The sequence below is a fragment of the Babylonia areolata genome, chromosome 6, assembly GCF_041734735.1.
Source record: "Babylonia areolata isolate BAREFJ2019XMU chromosome 6, ASM4173473v1, whole genome shotgun sequence".
NCBI classification, from domain to species: Eukaryota; Metazoa; Mollusca; class Gastropoda; order Neogastropoda; family Buccinidae; genus Babylonia; species Babylonia areolata.
Genome location: NC_134881.1, coordinates 31,419,070 through 31,438,883, shown reverse-complemented (window position 1 = coordinate 31,438,883; position 19,814 = coordinate 31,419,070). Strand labels below are relative to the sequence as shown.

The window sequence follows — 19,814 nt, the reverse complement described above, 5'->3', positions numbered from 1 at the left end:
TGTGTGTGTGTGTGTGTCTTTTTCTTTTTTTTCTAAAATCAATTGATTCAGTCGACCTGTTTACTTTCAATTCACATCCAGTCGATTGCTAGAAAGGCAGAAAAATCGGACTCATCGTTTTGCTTATGTGTTACCGTGTCCATTTCAATAATAACACGAAGAAGGAACACTGAGAACTCGACAACAATAACAACTTGACAACAGCCGGCAGCATTAATAGTAATAATAATAACCTAACATAGTCAGAGACAGAGGGGCCGCGGGGAAAGGGGGGTAAGGGTAGGAAGATATATATATATATATATATATATATAGAGAGAGAGAGAGAGAGAGAGAGAGAGAGAGAGCATCATTACGAAAAATTTTAATCAGTCGAACGATCTGCTTTATCGATCTTTATTATCTAGCAATTGTCCCACTGAGGACAGTTCCCTGAGCCTCACTGCTGAACACACACACACACACACACACACACACATACACTATATATATATATATATATGTATATATATATATATATATATATATATATATATATTAACATAAATCAGCAAGACACAAAGTTTTATCAAGAACATTTTTATTCACAATCTATGCAACGCAGATCGAACTCTACAGTCCTTGTGAACACTTGGTACGCATCAGTAGCCGCACACACACACACACACACACACACACACGCGCGCGCGCGCGCGCGCGCGCGCGCGCGCGCGCACTCGAGCGCGCACGCGCACACAAACACACATCCTCCTCGAGCACTCCTACCTCTCCATACACACACACACACACACACACACACACACACACACACACACACACACACACACACACACACACACACACACACAATTTATTTGCAAATGCATTGTCAGTTGAGCACAATTTGTATGACAATATGAGTGATCCGATAAGTGATCAGTACAGAGCACTACCGGGTTTGTGTTTTGTACTAAATCGCGTAAATGAATAGAAAAGAAATGTGTAATCTATTGTATAAAGCATAACTATTCTTTGGAGATAAAACTATGATAAATTAAGACTAGTTTTCAGTTGTTTTTACTTATGTACATAAATTAGCAATTAGATTAAACAACCCAACACGTAAACACTGAATCAATCACTAGCAAAACACACACACACACACACACACACACACACACACACACACACACCACACACACACACACACACACACACACACACACACACACACACACACACACACACACACAAAGAATCTAATATCACTTCAAGTGGAAAGACGTTGAACTGAAGACGAACGAACACACAAAGAAAAAGAAAACGAAAGCAAAAAGAACTGTAAATCGTATAAATAAGTCAGTGAACAGACAAAATAATCAAAGAAACTGACCATTAACGAGTAAAGAAAGAAAGAAAGAACTGAACAAGGTCTATGAGCCGAAAGCAATTGTCTGATCCAGCGCTAGTTCTTGTGTGTTTTATCTTAACAATCCGACTCCGTCACACACACACACACACACACACACACACACACACACACACACACACACACACACACACACACTTCAAGCTCCAAGCTCCCCCCCCCCTGCCCCGCCCTCCTCCCACGTCCCCCCCCCCCCCCCTCCACACACACACACACACACACTTCCAGCCCCCAGCCCCCTCATCCCCCTCCCCACGTCCCCACTCCCCCCCCCCCCACGCCCCAGCCCCCCAGGCCCCCCCCTCCCCCCCACCCACCACACACACATCATCATCACAGATGCCCAAACAGCACAAACTCCTGCACGATGCGGGGCACGGGCAGCCGCTGCACCTTCAGCACGAAGTGCAGACGCCGCACGCCGCCGCCAGCAGACCTCAGCAGAGCGCGACGAATGCTCAACACACACTGCAGTCTCAGCGCGTGCGGCGTGCGTGCCATCTCCGTCAGACGGGGCAGCATTTCGGGGAAGCTGCGAAGCAGAGGCGGCTTCTCCGAGCGGCACTTGCGCAGCGTGCTGCAGTCCACGATGGCGCCGGCCTCCATGAGCAGCTCCGGCAGGGCGGGGTCCCTGCAGCTCTCCAGAGCCGCCGACAGCGGCATGTGGCCGTTGTTGCCCACGTGGTTGGGGTCCGCCCCGTTCAGCAGCAGGAGCCGTGCCGTGCGCGCGCAGCCCGCCTTGCAGGCCAGGGTGAGGGCCGTGGAGCCCCGGACCTGCACGGCGTCCACTTCCGCCCCGTGCCGCACCAGCAGCGAGGCCAGGCGCACGTGCCCGTGCAGCGCCGCCACGTGCAGGGGGCGGAGCATGGTGACGTCGGCGATGTTGACGTCGCAGCCGGGGCTGGAGGTCATGGCCTTGGCCATGTCGTAGTCCTGCAGGTCCACGGCGTGCCACAGCGCCGTGCAGCCCCGGTCGTCGTGGATGTTAACGTCCATGCCCGCCTGCACGAGCTCCTTCACCATGGCCACCTGCCGCTTCACCACGCAGGGGTACAGGCACGACAGCTTCAGCCGGTCCTGTTTGGTGTAGGGCTTCACGAAGCCGTCCACGTGCACGATGTACTTGAGGTTGGGGTTACACCCGTGGCGCGCGAGCACGCGCACTACTTCCGCCTGCCCCGCCTGGGCCGCCTCCTCAACCAGAGTCTTGCCGAGACGAGCTGCTGCCGAGGACTCTGAGTCCGTGGACCTGAAGGCGTGGTCTGGACTCAAACCCCGTTTTAAATAGTCCTCCACCGAGGAAGCGTCGCCAGTTACTATGGCTTCATGGAGATGCTCCTCAAAGTAATCCATTGTGCAACAAAGATTTTAAAATCACGTCGCAAAACCTCAGTGTCGTTTTATGAAATCATAAACGTATCTATGTATATCCTGCGGTCTGTGATATCATAGGCCACTGCATTACTTCTGGTCTTGTTAAACAGTTTTTGTTCGTCATACAGAATACACAGCTGCTACAGTGTGTTAATGCGTCATGATGCCTTTTCCTAAGCACAACTTGGTTATTTACCCCCGCAGTCCGAGTCCAATATGGCGTCATTCCAAGCGGTAGAGGATGTTCAGTAAGGACCGCAGCCAATCAGCCACACCATCCATGATTTATGTCGATCGCTGAAGACGCTGGTGTGACTCAGTGAGGTTCTGCAAGACTCCACTGAATCGTCACATTATGAATAATGACTGAAGATGCACTGCCGGATCCGATCCGGTGATATCTGTATACAGTCAACCAATTCCTTTGATGATGAGGCTGCTATAAAGTATTAGGCCACCTAATTTTCTTTTTAATGCTGCTGCTAAGGTCAGTAAAAAATAAATAAATAAAAAATAAGAGAGAGAGAGAGAGAGAGAGAGAGAGATATGTCGTCCGTCCAAAACCACAAGTGCTATTTTAAAGATTGTCCCATAAAACAATGAAACGGGAAACAAAAATAAATAATAAATAATAAATAAATAAATAAATAAATTGAGGCAAGTAACTTAATTATGTAGAATCATCGTGTTAACCTTTTCGCTAATGTTTGTTGTTGTCGTTGTTGTTGTTGTTGCTGCTGCTGCTGCTGGTGGTAATGCTACTGCAGCTGCTACTGTTTGTATATACATATTTATTGTATTGTTACGTTTGCTTGATTTTTTTTCAGAAATGTCATATAACTAACTAAACAACAATACGTAGAATCTATACGTCTACCGTGTCCAGTTCGAGCCTGCCAATCGTCAGTTTAACCCATCATGTAGAAATTTTTGCATATGCCTGTAGGGCTGAATACTGTCGCTTTGTGCGACAAAGAAGCAGCCACGTACGGTCATTGAGAGTATGAGAAATCACACAACCAGAGAACTGACAAACTCAATTACTGCTGGTAACAGCAGTACTCGTTCAACAACAGTTAAACAACTCTTTCGACTGTACTGTTTTGCACAGGCCCCTAACGCAGTTATATCATCTTTCTTTGCATGTTAAAACTAGCTGCCTTTAGTTGTCCACACATGTTTGCGACAGTGGCAATCCAAGAGTGTATGCGGGGCCTATTCTGCAAGTCATTGCCTTCTTGTGTGTAGCTTACCAGGCATGCACTAAATCGGTACGTTCCACTGAGACTGAAAAAAACAAACCAACTCATATACGGCTCACAGTTGTTCCTCATATTTTCTCCAGTTTAGCGCGCTGTTGCCAGCACATTTCCAATCACATGATCATCAGTGACCATTCAAGTCTGATGATCGTTTTCTGTGGGGGAAAAACAAAAACAAAACAAAAAACACGAAATCGGAGTCAACGTTAAAGGCAACACTCCCTCCATTTCGATCAGTCTGACAGTCGCCGGGCGAGTCTCCTCAGTCATTCGCCTGATTACTTGGTGGTTCAGTATCGTGCCTCGCGAATCCGTAGCACTTACATTGTTTCTTCACAAAAATAAGCTGTCTTCGGTATCACACTGAAGACAAATCTGTGGACATCTATGAGCGCGAAGAGAACATGCATGAACAGGTCAGACATGCAGCCACACGTACGAGAACGAAGACGGCATGAGAACAATAAACACTGAGTTTTCAGTTCAAAGTGACCATCGAATGATTAACTCATAGCAGTTGTATAAGACTCAAATTCGTCACAAAACACAACACAGAATGCAGTCAATATCTGGATGGTGTGCTCTGTGCCAGTGGGCAAAAAGCGTACGTGTGTAATGAAGTGTAACATACTAATACATTACAGAGCGCTGTCAAATTTTGGTCCTGCCGCACTGGAAATGACATATGTTGCATGGACTGTGTGCTTCTGTGGACTCGAGATCGAGTGCTGGCAGCAATCCAGGTGTGTTCAGCACTGACGAATCGAACTTTCGGCCGTTATGGTGAATCGCCATAGGCACCTGACAAAAAGACTTTTATCATCCAACTTGATGAATATTTTTCTGTGCTTTCTTTTTGTTTATACTCTTTTCGTGAGGTGTATGCAATGCCTAGTGCATTTAACTGAATCGTTTGTATGTTTAGTGTTCTCTCGTATCACACACACACACACACACACACACACACACACACACACACACACTGGCACACACAGGCAAACAAGCACACACACACACACACACACACACACACACACACGTGTACTGACGCCGGCTGCCACTTGACGCTCATCACTTCGTTTCCTGTGTCATTCAGTCATATTTCAGGCACGCACACATACACACTCAGACAGAAATTAACATTTTATGTGTACTAGTGACCATTTGTTGTTGTTGTTGTTTTTACCCAGCCATGAAGGCACCCATACTCCTTTTTCGGGGGTGTGCATATTGGATGTAATTATGTTCTTGTTTCCATACTAGTAACCTACGGAATGCCGACATGGATTACGGGATCTTTTACGCCGTGCGTATTTGATCTTCTGCGTGCGTATACACACGAAGGGGGTTCAGACACTTATAGCAGGTCTGCCCATATGTTGACCTGGGAGATCGGCGGAAAAATCTCCACCATTTATACCCACCAGGTGCCGTCACAGAGTTTCGAACCCGGGACCCTCAGACTGAAAGTTCAACGGTTTAACCACTCGGCTGTTGCGCTCGTCAGTCGATGGGATGGGATGCGTGATAGCTCAAGACAGTCAGGGAGGTATTTAACGGGATTTCCATTTTCTTCGCTCTGTCAGTGTGTCGGTGTGTGTGTGTGTGTGTGTGTGTGTGTGTGTGTGTGTGTGTGTGTGTGTGTGTGTGTGTGTGTGCGTGCGTGTGTGTGTGTGTGTGTCTGTGTCTGTGTCTGTGTGTGTGTGTATTGTGTGAGAGTCGTGGTTGGTGGCCTATGAGTATTGTGTGCACCCGGGAATGTCCGCGCCGTGCGAGTGTCATTTCCTGAACGAATGTCATTTCCTCAAATTCCTCATGGAGGCGAAACTGAATTTAAACCAGTAACACTATGCCATCAATTTTTATTACTTTAAGAAGTGGTACTGCGTTCAGGTAAATCCATATATAGTGACACACGTATCTGCTGGGCGGATTCTGGAACTGAGCAGCAAATCTCAACCTGCATGCCCCTGATACTGTGCGAGACAGGATTTTTGTGCAGTTTCAAGTTATCATTTGTGTACATCTGTGTGTGTGTGTGTGTGTGTGTGTGTGCCGGAGTGTGTGTCAGTGTGTGTGTGTCGTCGTCGGCCGGTGTGTGTGTGTGTGTGTGTGTGTGTGTGTGTGTGTAAACCGGCTCAGTTGTTTTTACTTTTTTGACTCACTTGTGTAAACAAAGTGAGTCTATGTTTTAACCCGGTGATCGGTTGTCTGTGTGTGTGTGTGTGTGTGTGTGTGTGTGTGTGTGTGTCTGTGTGTGTGTGTGTGTCTGTGTGTCCGTGGTAAACTTTAACATTGACATTTTCTCTGCAACTACTTTGTCAGTTGACACCAAATTTGGCATAAAAATAGGAAAAATTCAGTTCTTTCCAGTCATCTTGTTTAAAACAATATTGCGCTTATGGGATGAGCACAAAAAAATAAAGAATGAAGCCTAATTATATGCAAACTGCATTTACTGTTATATTTATATTTTTTGTATTCTCTAAACTTGGCACTTTGATCTGATATTCGACCCAACAGCTAGAGCAGTCATTATTATCATTTTTTGTTCAAACGGGAACTTCTTTTGCTAGCATGGAAGTTTTATTTATTTGCAAACATTTTGGTGCAGGTAGTAAAAAAAGGGAAATTACTCTGTAATGCTAGTGGAGTTAATTTGCTTTAAACTGATCTTTCTCATCTTAAACATTACATTTTGAAACAAGAGAGGCAAGGCCTTCAAGACTCACTTGTGATGCACTTTAAAAAAAAAATCCAAGCTTTTTTATGTGTTGAGTATAATTTTAAAATGTAATGTTTAAGATGAGAAAGATCAGTTTAAAGCAAACTAAGTTCCCCAGCAGAGTAATTTCCCTTGTTCTACTGTCTACACCAAAACGTTTGCAATAAATAAAACTTCCAGGCTTAGCAAAAGAAGTTCCTGTTTGAACAAAAAATGATAATAATGACAGGTCTTTTGTTGGGTCGAATTTCAGATCAAAGTGCCAAGTTTAGAGAATACAAAAAATATAAATATAACAGTAAATGCATTATACTCAATACATAAATAGCTTGGATTTTTTTTTTAAAGTGTATCACAAGTAGGCTTTGGAGGTCTTGCCTTTCTTGTAAAATCTTAAAATACACTGAAAAAAGAATCAGTAATGAAATATATTTTTATATCTGATTTTTTTTTTTAATCTGTTCCATAACACCATGAATGGTAATTTGTTAAATCAGTTCAGTCAACGGGCAGTTTAACAATCATGATACTCTAGATATCTTCAACTGAATCAGATGAGAATTACTCCCTCTGTCTGACTTTGGTGTACTATCTCAATGCATACAGCAACACTGATGCAACTGATAAACTTTACCAAAACGGGTTCCCTTTAATTGCGTCCGTCTTTAGATGCTCGATCGTACATACTTTTCGGACATCGGGAGAGCATTAAGCTTACTGGTTAATTCTTGAGGCCGTTTTGTCGTGGACGACCCCGGGGCACGTTGACAGTCGGTGCACTCTTTGATTCCTCGAGGAGGGGGGTCGTCAGTGTTGTTACGTAGCCAGACAGGCTGAGTTGTTGAATATGTGCGATGGTTTTGGTGTTTTTGTTCTTTTTTCTTGTGCCAGCTAGGATGGCGGTGGTGGACGCTGTGGGTGATGTGATTCCACGTGCGTTTTTTTCAAGTTTTTTTTTTTTTTTTTGTTTTTTTCTATCTCAGTTTCTCTCTCTTTCAATGTCCGAGTCACTGTCAGTGTTCGTGATGAGGTCATTACCGCGCGCGCAGTGGTGCGCGCTCGATTTTTGCCTTTTCGCTGTTTCAGTTTTCTTCTTTTTTCTTACTTTCAATTTTTCTTCAGTGTTTCATCCCCCCTCACCCCCTCCACACACACACACACACCGCCCCGCCTCTTCTTGATCGTGAAATTGCACGTCTCGAGGATGTGGGCCTGATTTTCCCTTGTGTCTCCATGTACCCAAATCGGGTTTCTCGGATTAAAATGATTTTGAACATTGAACTATCCCGGGCGCTCTAGGGAAGCTGAGGCACGGACTCCCCCAGCAGCTTCAAAAGCAGAGTCACCTCTCACCTCAAGGTCGCCACTCTTGACAGTCTCGCTGCTGCGAAACTCCAAGAGTAGGCGGAACCACAGGATAAATTACAGCAATTGTCGGATATGAATGTGAGAGTGAATGCTTAGGTAGGTAGTAGGTAGGGGGAGTGCTGGAGGGAGGGCGCTGCGGCGGGGGGTGCCAGGGGCCATCAGTAGGATGCCTGCCTGTCACTTCTCGCCCCCTCTGATCCAGTTAGTGGGCAGGAGGGAGAGTGTGAATGTGGTTGGAGTAAACTTTTTTTCTTTTTTTTTCTTTTGCAACCGGTCTGCGGAAACCCCCCCAAAAATGTAGCAAAATAATCAACGAGTTGATTGTGGCTACACAACAGAAGAAGAAGAAGAGGCGGTTGTGAAGAAGAAAAGCAAAACAAACTTGAGGAGCTAATTCTGTTCACGTAACAAAACGATCAAAGAGAGAAAAAAAAGAAAATGTCAGGATTGATTCATATTGGTATACTTAGTCTCTGTCTCTCACTGAAATAATCACCCATTTAGGTTGACATGCTCTTCCTGATAGTTTCACATTAATTTTTTGTGGGCAGAGAGGTATTGAAAGTGGTTATCTCCCTTGTATCGGGCGCGTCACGCCGTCAACTTAAAAATGAAAAACAGGGATCATAGATTACTGGGATCTCCAAATAACATACCCCAAATTTGCAAGGGTAATAAAACAATTGAAGGCCACTGTTAATTATGTTATCGTGACCGAAAATCATTCATTATTTGAGGATACACAGTATATTAATGAGAGTTTTTATGAAATCGTGAAAACGAAACTTCGTGCTACTTTTCTACATTCCCGAATGCCGGCGCTTCGCGGCTTTGTTTCCACTGTCAATGCATTGTGCAAGTTTGGGAGAGTGACATATTCAGGAAGATTGTTGGCGTCTGCGTTTTCTTTGTGCCGAAGTCGCCAGGTGTTTTTGGTACAGCAATCAAGAGCCCGTGTTTTGTCGAACTATTACAGCATGCCGCCAAAGAGAAAGGCAGCAGTATGTTGTTTTCAGTGATCATCTGCCCTATCTGAGATCATTCGCAGTCTATCTCCCTCTCTCTCTCTCTCTCTCTCTCATGATTTGCATTTACAGTTTATAATTACAGTACAGATCTATGACAATATATCATTTAATCGAATCAATGTTAAATCCCAGTGAATTGATTATTGCATTGTGATATTTGTGCATGTTTTGAACAACAAACCCAAGCTTTGACAGTTTATTCACACACACACACACGCGCGCGCGCGCACGCACGCACGCACGCACGCACACACGCTTCCTTTATATATTGGTATTCATCTCTTGTTGGAATCTCTGAATCTGTGATGATAATAATAATTTTTCATGCACTTTGATGACAAGGTGGTGAAATTATGGACCATAGGACAGGATGGGATCTGTCTGTCACTTGAGTTCCTGATTTGTCATAAATTTGCAACTGTGGCTTTTTATTAGATATGGTGTACATATAAACATGCAAACAGCATGGACACATTCATTATTTCATGAATATACATTCAGGTAAGACAGTAAGTCTTTAAGTGCCTTTTTTTTTCTTCTTTCTTTTCTTTTTCTTTTTGAGGGAGGGTAGGAATGCTGTTGCGTTCATTTTTGATTGCATTTTTCTCTAGAGCTTTTAAACTGGGTTTCGTTTCAGAATAGTTAAGCGGCTGGCACTTTTGGAACCTCAATGTCTTGTTTGTCTGATACAACTGGTGGTCTAGTTATTGCTTTGTTTTAATCACAGTGTATACTTCAAGTTGTGCCATGGAATTCACAAATTTTTTTGCATGTTTCATTCCTAAGAGGATACATATCTCCATGTAATAATATATAAGATTATGAGATTGACTAAAACTAGTATAAGGTCTGAATTGATAACATTAAGATTAAACAGGTTTCATAATGTAAAAGGTTTTGGGTTTGTCAGATGGATGGCACAAGTAAACTTGCTTTCTGTAAGAGGCCATATCAGTGTTAAAACCAAAGAAAATAGCAAGCAAACAGTTAAAAATACAAAGGCTAAAGAAAGAAAATATGTAGTGTTGTATAATGGTAGTTTAGAAATAAAATATTTGTCATGTATACATTTACTGTATGTACTTCATTGCTTTTGTCATGAATGTTCACAGCTGACCATTGTGTCAGCTACGTAGGATTGGGATTTGATAGAATTTATGTAAAATCACTTTAGTTTATTTAGATATCATAATTATATATCCATTCATTCCTTCTTGTATATATTCAGTATCATTGTCTGTGTCGTGGAGAAAATGATATTGTTGAACAAAGTATAACTTTTTTTTTGTTTTTAAATGTTTCAGTCCAAAGCTGCGGATGCAGAAACAGCAGCGCCAAAGACAGAGGCCAAGAAGGTAGGTGGGTGTTCTCTGTGCTGTCACTTGGACCAGGTGATCACATGGGACTGGACACCACACACACACACACACACACACACACACACACAAATGTACATGCACATATGCATACACACATTTAGTCATACGCTCATGCACATACACGCACGTACGCACTCAAACACACACATACACAGATTAGTATTTATAATAATTAATACAATATTTGGTTAGAAGGTTTTTCACACAAAAAATTATCCACTTGAGTTTGATACTTGTGGCATCCATAATTATCAGACGGAGGCAATTTGTAGTTAATAATGATTGTTCCATGGATATAAATAATTTAGATTATATGTTCTTAGTAATGTGATTTCATATTGCAGCATAATTATGGCAGGGGAAGAGGTTTGACACATGGTGCTGATATCTAAAAAGTAAAAATTAAAATGAATGTAGATAGATGTTGCATTCAGTGAATCATCTAAAAAAAAAAAAAAAAAAAAATTTTTTTAAAGGCCAACTTTCGGATAAGTTAGCTCACTCAGGTTGATTGCTATATTAATTAAACAGGATACAAATTTCCTCATCAGTATGGAATAGAAACATGTACATTTCCACACATACTCATTTATAAATTGTAGTGTAGTGTGCTTTAAGCCGTCAACATCTTTTCCTACTATGGAATTGGACTATGTAAGAGTTAACAAGACAGGCTTTTGCCTTGATTACATGTTGACTAGTGTGTGATGATTGTTAAAATCCACTGTGGTTATGTCTGTTTTTTGTAGCGTGGGCGAGCCAAGAAAGAAGAGAATGATGATGAAAAAGAAGAAACCACATCTGAACCACCACCAAAGCTTGCTAAGAAGGTGTCGGATGGTCTTAAGTCCATGGACTTTTCTTCAAGTGCCAAGACAGAGGATGGTAGAGCTTGGAACCTCAAGATCGCCTCCTGGAATATTAATGGAGTTCGTGCCTGGTTGAACGTGAGTAATGTTTGTCTCCCTCCCTTCCTTTTTCTTTATGTCTGTCTGTCTTTTTTTTCTCCTGTTCCATGTCTCTTGGTTTCTCTTCATCTCTCTCACTCTCTAAATCTCTCTGTGTCAGTGTTCATATTGCACTATCTCTGTCTCTGTTATCATTTTCCTTTACACAGCAGACTAAACTTTACACAGAGGAATCTGATGTGGCTGAAGTGTAGTCCAAATTAACAACACACAATACAATACAGCTCAACAGAATGCAATTCAGAGAAATTAGCTATGGCTGAAGTGCTGAAGTACAATACAAATTAATTTACAAAGCAATACAACACAACACTGTACAATACAACACAGCACATTTCTCTGCATTTCAATGTTGCAGAAAGACGGGCTGTCGTACCTGCAGCAGGAGAAGCCAGACGTGCTGTGCGTGCAGGAGACGAAATGCTCAGAGAGCAAACTACCACCAGAGCTGAAGGTGGACGGCTACAAGGCTCACTGGGTGTCTGCAGAGAAGGAGGGCTATGCCGGCACTGGCATGTACACCAAGACGGACCCCATTGCTGTCACTTATGGCATCGGTCAGGGCTTTTTTCTCTTCTTCTCATAAATGTAAAGAAGAGGGGGGGGGGGGGGTGTAGGGGAGGTTGGGGGGAGGGGCACCAGTCAGGGCTTTGTTCTTATTCTGTTCATCTCTGTAATAGTGTTAGTGGTTTTGCCATTTTTCTCTTTTTTCTTCTTTGTATTTGTATTTCTTTTTATCACAACAGATTTCTCGGTGTGAAATTCGGGCTGCTCTCCCCAGGGAGAATGTGTTGCTACACTACAGTGCCACCCATTTTTTTTAATTTTTTCCTGCATGCAGTTTTATTTGTATTTCCTTTCGAAGTGGATTTTTCTACAGAATTTTGCCAGGAACAAGAAAAAATTACAAAAAAAATGGGTGGCGCTGTAGTATAGCAATGCGCTCTCCCTGGGGAGAGCAGTCTGAATTTCATGCAGAGAAATCTGTTGTGAAAAAAAGAAATATAAATACAAATTTTCTTCACTCCACCCAGATGTGAATGGGTACCTGACTTTGGTTGGGGAAGGTTAAAAACGTCAGAAGGAGAGGACTGGACCATGCCTTTCTATACCAAACCCTAGACACAGTGGATGTAAATTCACTGCCCCGAAGGCCGTAAAAAGCCTAGCTGTTGGACCTGTAACAAAGCCACAGTCTCCCAGCTAGCAGTCCATTGTGAGAGCCACTGAGCCATGATGGTTGGTTCACTGTTTTGTCTCTCTGTGATTACTTGATAGAATTTGAGACAATAAGAATGATGATGATACAGTACTTGTGATGACACGAAGTTTTCTTCTGCGTATGTTCTCAGGAAAAGCCAAGCATGACAATGAAGGGAGAGTGATCACGGCGGAATTTGAGAAATTTTACCTGGTGACTGCTTGTAAGTGGGATGTGATGGTGTGAATGGGAAAGGAAATGATGCACTCTGACTGAAACACTGACAGTCATGTATAGACCCATTAGTTTCAGAGGACTTGTGAAGCAGGGATTTGTGCCATGTCACAGCTAATGATGGTGCTGTTTTTATTCTGTGTTGTTGTTTTTTTTTGGGGGGGAGGTTAGTTTGTTTGCTAGTTTTTTGTTTGGGTTTGTGTGTGTGTGTTTAAGGTCAGGAAAAAGTTAACACATTGACAGATTCAATCATATGAGTTTGCCTGCTCATCAAGTTAGTGAAAGGATGATTATCTTGACAGGACTTCTGTACAAAACTTTCATTAAAAAAAACCCCAAAAAACTTGTGATGTAATGGTTGGTGAGAAGCAGAACTGTGGTCAACTGACGCAGTTTACACATCTCTTTGTGCAGTAATTTTTTTAAGATAACTGCTACATTTTATGTCTTGCACTGAATTAAATTCTGACAGAAAAAAAAGAAAAATACAAGCAAACTAAAGTATACTTCACAAACACCTGTCCTTTGTTTTGATCTGAGTTGTGTATATATATATATTTTTTTTTTTTGGTTTCACTTTTGTTTCATATTTGCATTCCAGAACAATAGTATTTTTAAGATAGAAGACTTATTTTCTGGAACATGTCAACAACCATGATTATTTTAAGAGTTTTTTTGTAAGGTAATTGCCCCTGAAGTGACATGAATTAGCAGTTATTTATTGCAAATTTGTCACGACAAGGCGCCTTCTTCACAAACAGTTATGGAAGTGAACGCAGTCATAGTCCGTGAGAAATCTGTCACAGATGTGCCCAACTCTGGTCAGGGTTTGGTGCGACTGAAGTACCGCACCAAGGAATGGGACGAAGACTTCATGGCCTACCTGAAGGACTTGGATGCCAAAAAGCCGGTCATCCTGTGTGGAGACCTGAACGTGGCCCACCTTGACATTGGTAAGGGTTCTGCTGTACTTGGATGGTTCTGCTGTACTTGGATGGTTCTGCGTACTTTGGTGTGTTTGTTTGCATTGCTGAGGACGTGCTTCATGTTGACAGTGGGCCTGACTGTGGACACTTAATGGTCTGTTCCTATTTTTACTTCAAAATTTGGGCAGCCGTATTCCATTTTCAGGAAGTTTATATTCCATTATCAGTTTGTTCAGAATTTTAAAAAACACACACAAAAAACCCAACAATTTCTGTTATCTGTGCATGTGCTTACACATGCACTCACATGCATGCACTCTGTAATTCACTTTCATCTTCACTCTAACTCAGTCACTCTGCTTTTCAGTGTGTAGTAACACAGCCATCATGTTTTTGCAGACTTGAAAAACCCCAAAGGCAACAAACGCAATGCAGGTTTCACGGACGAGGAAAGAGCCGGCTTTGGGAAGCTGCTGGAGCAGGGTTTTATCGACTCTTTCCGCACCCTGTACCCAGAGAAAGAGGAGGCATACACGTTCTGGTCCAACTTCCGTCAGGCCAGAGAGAAGAACGTTGGATGGTCAGTCAGCTGTTGAGATGTTTGAGCGTGTGTGGAATGACGAATGAAAGAACGAAAGAATGAACTGTGTTATTCAAATAATGATAATAATAATGATTATAATGATAGTATTTATATAGCGCTGAATCTTGTGCAGAGGCCGATCTAAGCGCTTTCACACCAGTCATTCACATGCATGCATAACTCTAAAACTGAAGAAACTGAAGACAAGGAAGAGGTAGGGGAGGGAGGCTATCTTGTGAAGAGGTGGGTTTTAAGGCCAGACTTGCAAGAGCTGAGTGCGGAGACCTGACGAAGCGAAAGAGAAGTTAATTCCAAATGCAAGGTCCAGAGACAGAAAAAGAACGGTGTCCAACAGTGGAGTGTTTGAATCTGGGTATGCGTAAATAAAGGTCAAAGCCCCTTACTGAAGGAATGTGACACAAGTACAATATTGGACATATTGGAAATATAACTTATACCACAGGAATATATTAAGCATATACATCAGTAGCAAAGAAGACTATTAAGTTATTACATTCAGCCTCTTCAATGATTTCTAAATATCGGTAGCCAGTCCATAAAGAGTAGTCTATTCTCTAGACTGTGGAATGACAAAATAGAGAGAAAAATGTTTGATGGTCAATCAGCTCTTGAGATGTTTGAGTGTCTGTGGAATGACAGAATATTGAGATGTTTTGAGTGTCTGTGGAATGACAGAATAGTGAGAAAAACGTTGGATGGTCAGTCAGCTGTTGAGATGTTTGAGTGTCTGTGGAATGACAGAAATAAGAGAAAAACGTTGGATGGTCAGTCAGCTGTTGAGATGTTTGAGTGCTGTGGAATGACAGAATAAGAGAAAAATGTTGGATGGTCAGTCAGCTGTTGAGATGTTTGAGTGTCTGTGGAATGACAGAAATAAGAGAAAAAAGTTGGATGGTCAGTCAGCTGTTGAGATGTTTGAGTGCTGTGGAATGACAGAATAAGAGAAAAACGTTGGATGGTCAGTCAGCTGTTGAGATGTTTTGAGTGTCTGTGGAATGACAGAATAAGAGAGTGGAATGACAGAATAAGAGAAAAACGTTGGATGGTCAGTCAGCTGTTGAGATGTTTGAGTGTCTGTGGAATGACAGAAATAAGAGAAAAACGTTTGATGATCAGTCAGCTGTTGAGATGTTTGAGAGTCTGTGGAATGACAGAATAAGAGAAAAACGTTGGATGGTCAGTCAGCTGTTGAGATGTTTGAGTGTCTGTGGAATGACAGAATAAGAGAAAAATGTTGGTCAGCTGTTGAGATGTTTTGAGTGTATGTGGAATGACAGAATAAGAGAAAAATGTTGGATGGTCAGTCAGCTGTTGAGATGTTTTGAGTGTCTGTGGAATGACAGAATAAGAGAAAAAAGTTGGATGGTCAGTCAGCTGTTGAGATGTTTTGAGTGTCTGTGGAATGACAGAAATAAGAGAAAAAAGGTTTGATGGTCAGTCAGCTGTTGAGATGTTTTGAGTGTCTGTGGAATGACAGAATAGAGAGAAAAACGTTGGATGGTCAGTCAGCTGTTGAGATGTTTTGAGTGTCTGTGGAATGACAATAAGTGAAAAACGTTGGATGGTCAGTCAGCTGTTGAGATGTTTGAGTGTCTGTGGAATGACAGAATAAGAGAAAAACGTTTGATGGTCAGTCAGCTGTTGAGATGTTTGAGTGTCTGTGGAATGACTAGAGTTTTTGTTTGTTTGGTTGTTGTTGTTTTTTCCATTGTTTAAGTGAGTTGGGTTATGCTGCTGGTCAGGCATCTGCTTGGCAGATGTGGTGTAGCGTATATGGATTTGTCTGAATGCAGTGACGCCTCCTTGAGTAACTGAACTGAACTGGTGTTTTTGCATTGCATCTGTTGTGGCAGTTACTGTTGTTATTCCTGTGAAGACATGATTTGTGTTTATAAATGCGTGATTATGTTTTATTATACTTTTAAAGTGTTTCATGATCACTTTCGTTGTTGTTAAAGTGGTTTAGTGATGTATCAGTATCAAATAATGAAAGCATCAGGTGATAGTAGAGGAAACCAAGAGCAGGAACCTAGCCCTTCTGTTCATGAAAATTTGACAAAGACAAAAAGAAAGAAATGGAGAAGAAAAATATGTTCATATAATCTTTATTACAGAGAGAAGAGAGAAAATTGTGGACAGCCAGGTGGGAACATAAAACTTTCTTCAGGTCTGAATGCTTCTTTCATTACCACCAGCCATGTAAAGACCCTTTGACAGCTGATTTGGCTAAATGCAAAATGATTTGATTTTGTTATGGTCCCAAGTACTAGAAGTCTCAATAACTTGCCAGAGTTTCCTTTTAGTTTTATATATTTACTTTGAATATTAAACATAAAGAAATTGCTCAAAATAGTTGTTTTGTCTGTGGTACAAACATGTATAATTTTTCACGGTTGTAAATTTAGTGTGATGTGAAAATAATATATTGACTTTCCTTTGGAATGGGGCCAGAAGATGTCAAGGGAAGGGCTCGTTCTCCGTTGGCCCCTTTCCACACATTCCACACTTCATAGAAGGTGTGCACCAGTCTCCATCTGGTGGAATGAATATGGTGTTTGGAGCAAGGGGAGGGATTGGAGATGGCAGTATTCTTAGTAAGACTGCCAGTCCAGCTGCTTATGTTAACAGGAATGCCACAGATTCAGAACTGGGCCTTGCCTGTGTTACCATCCACATGTTTATGGTCTGAACATGTTTGTGGGCTTGTGTGTGTAGTCAGTCATGCATGAGACATAAAGACCATCTCAGAGTTTTCAGCCATCACATATTGAGGAGTGACAGCAGAAAGTTCTCCACAGAAAAAGCACTATGTTTCATTGAAGCTGGAACATGCTTCATAGACCAGTCAACTTTGTGATCCATTGTTGCCAAACTGCAGAGATAATCTCAAATATGTTCAGAGGAGGAGGAATTTTGTTTAATATCCCGTCACACATATTGGTGATTGAAATTTTGTTAAAGTATTAATGTATACATTGGAGTATTGTTGTTTAGAAGGGGTGGTGGATGTGAATGAATGGAGAGTTGGGTGAAACTGGGCAAATGAGGGAGGGGGTTGGGTGAAATTTGAAAAAAATATCCAAGTACAATTACAGGAAATTGCTTAAAGGACTTTGTAAACTAGAATTCGTTAATCTAACAAGCGAAACAACTGATAATGAATGCACAGTCAAAAACATAAACGTTTGTTCGGATTTTAGTACCTGAGGAACCATCTCCCATGTACAAGAAAAGTTTTATCTGAAAATCTGAGTGAGCACTAGGGCTGGGTTGTGAAAGTGATCTCATCAGTGCAAAGTTTGCTTAGAATTAAGTATTTACTAGGTCCAGTAGTTTTTAACACTAAACACACTTAGTGCTGTTAAGATCGCTTGTACAACCCGGCCCAAGAGGAGAACATTAGACACGACAGCTGTAAAATACTGATGCCCTGTTTTTAAAAATTATTTTTTATTCTTGTCTCTTTGAATGATAGCACACTTTTCTTCTGCTCAAACCATTTACTTTATCCTTCATTTCTTGATTCAAGTTGGCTGAAAAATGCGTAGATGGGAGCTGATATTTAGTGAAAATGGCTGGTTTACACTCTGCAGAAGACAAGTTCGTTAGTTTGCTTTGGGTTTGTCAAGAGTTTGGGAAAATTATCCTCTCTTATCATTTTACCAAAATGAGTGTTCTTCTGACGTTTTTTATGTAATCATTATTAGTTGTGGTAGTGATAATTGTAGAAGCATGTTTTGTTTGTTTTTTTGGGTTTTTTGGTGTGTTTTTTTAGCATGTCGAGTTGTACATTGCTGCCTGTTTGCAGGCGCCTGGACTACTTTGTGATGTCAGAGCGTCTGAAGAAGGATCTGTGTGACAGTGTCATCCGCACGCACGTCATGGGCAGTGACCACTGCCCCATTGTCCTGCTGCTGGCTCTGTGAATGTGGGACCCTGCTCTCTGCTGACCTGTGTCATTGTCATCGTTGACCCAGGATATGAACATCCAGTCCGCTAATGACTGTAATCCGTTGATTCCTGAGTACATTTCGCTTCATTTGCCCAGGATGAAAACATCTGATCTACCAACGACTGTAATCCATGGTACCTATGTTCATGTTCAGGAATGCAGTTGAGAACTGTGCAGGTTTGTCAGGAAGTGTGTAGGCATCAGCAATGAAAATCATGTAGTTATTTTAAGGCTGTCGAAATTTGGGAGGAAAATCGAAAAAAAAACCCAGCTTTTTCCATTATGAGCAATACATCTGCCGAATGCTATTTTTGATATCTTAGTTTCTTGACAAAACCAGAGGTTTAACGTACGGATAATTAACTGCATGAGATTCAGCAGTTTATACTGCTTTACAATAAACTTGATTAAAAACAGAAAGGAAAAGAAGAAATGTCCAGCCCAGAACTAAAGCACAAGATAATGGTTTTTGACAGGTGTGTTATACTGTGAAGGTACTGTGCAAATTACCTTGACAAACAGAATGATTTCTTTGTTTGCCATTGCACAGAAAACTGTCTCTAATCAGAAGATAGGAAATGTTAATGAAATTACAGTGGGTCCCACTTTTGAGATACACAAGCTTGAAACAGGGGTTACAGAGTCGTTTTCCTCCATGGAGAATCTCACATTGAACTTGAAGAATCATTGCAGTGTTTAATTTCATGAAACTGAAAGCACATCATGTGTGTTTCAAAGATACGTAAAGGCCAGCATGATTCTATGATGATATATAGTTTTCATTTCCATAGTCTTTTACAGGGTTTGAGTAATATGAATGATGGTTAAAATGTGGGTGAAAATGATGTTTGTGCTATAGATTCCTGACAGAACCATCACCATTTTTACATTGCAAACTCCTATGTTGTGTGATGTTGTGGATTTGAGAGATAAGGCAGTTTTTGTTTGTCTGGTCTTGTGCCTTTTTGAAAGGCACAGTTTGTAAAACGTTCGGGGTTCTTCTAAAGGGCAGATTGTTATCTGTAGTTGTAGATGAGAAGATTAGTTTTTCAAATGTATGTTCTCACTTTGTGTTGTTCTTTGTTTAACTAGCGTTATGACATGCACTTGCATTTTATGGTTTTCATCTTATCATTTGTACTTGTTAGTGTTTTTACCTTTTTTCTGTGTGTCATTCTTTATTTTTGAAAGTGTTACCATGTGTAACTGTGTTAAGGTTTGAGAGAGAAAGTAAACTTATCAAGTTATTTGGAGCAGCCAGTTTATATTTTGTTTTATTTTATTTTGGAACAGCTAGCTTATGTTTTTGTGATGATTGGAAAAAGCCACACTGAAATAAAAATCAGGATAAAAGACATGGAAACTTTGGTGCTAATGTGTGATGC

The 19,814-nt window shown here is 41.5% G+C and overlaps 2 protein-coding genes across 2 annotated transcripts; one reads left to right on the top strand and one right to left on the bottom strand.

The window, feature by feature from the left end:
• Positions 1 to 1,741: 1,741 nt before the first annotated feature.
• LOC143282931 (uncharacterized) lies at positions 1,742 to 4,705 on the bottom strand. The gene is made up of 2 exons (XM_076588829.1): positions 4,089 to 4,705; positions 1,742 to 3,183 (listed from the first exon to the last, which is right to left on the bottom strand). Exon 2 carries the CDS (start codon positions 2,759 to 2,761, stop codon positions 1,742 to 1,744), a length of 1,020 nt encoding a protein of 339 aa, XP_076444944.1. The 5' UTR covers positions 2,762 to 3,183; positions 4,089 to 4,705.
• A 4,222-nt stretch (positions 4,706 to 8,927) lies between these two features.
• On the top strand, positions 8,928 to 19,782 carry LOC143282930 (exodeoxyribonuclease-like). Its single transcript, XM_076588828.1, has 8 exons — positions 8,928 to 9,138; positions 10,470 to 10,520; positions 11,294 to 11,491; positions 11,871 to 12,069; positions 12,865 to 12,936; positions 13,754 to 13,900; positions 14,273 to 14,453; positions 18,286 to 19,782. Exons 1-8 carry the CDS (start codon positions 8,950 to 8,952, stop codon positions 18,401 to 18,403), a joined length of 1,155 nt encoding a protein of 384 aa, XP_076444943.1. The 5' UTR covers positions 8,928 to 8,949; the 3' UTR covers positions 18,404 to 19,782.
• Positions 19,783 to 19,814: the final 32 nt, after the last annotated feature.

Excerpts from the sequence above, each read along its gene's own strand:
- LOC143282931 (XM_076588829.1), bottom strand. The coding sequence starts at position 2,761 with ATGGATTACTTTGAGGAGCATCTCCATGAAGCCATAGTAACTGGCGAC.
- LOC143282930 (XM_076588828.1), top strand. The coding sequence starts at position 8,950 with ATGCCGGCGCTTCGCGGCTTTGTTTCCACTGTCAATGCATTGTGCAAG. Across the intron at positions 10,521-11,293 it reads CAAAGACAGAGGCCAAGAAG|CGTGGGCGAGCCAAGAAAGA; the intron begins GTAGGTGGGTGT and ends TGTTTTTTGTAG. Across the intron at positions 13,901-14,272 it reads CGTGGCCCACCTTGACATTG|ACTTGAAAAACCCCAAAGGC; the intron begins GTAAGGGTTCTG and ends ATGTTTTTGCAG.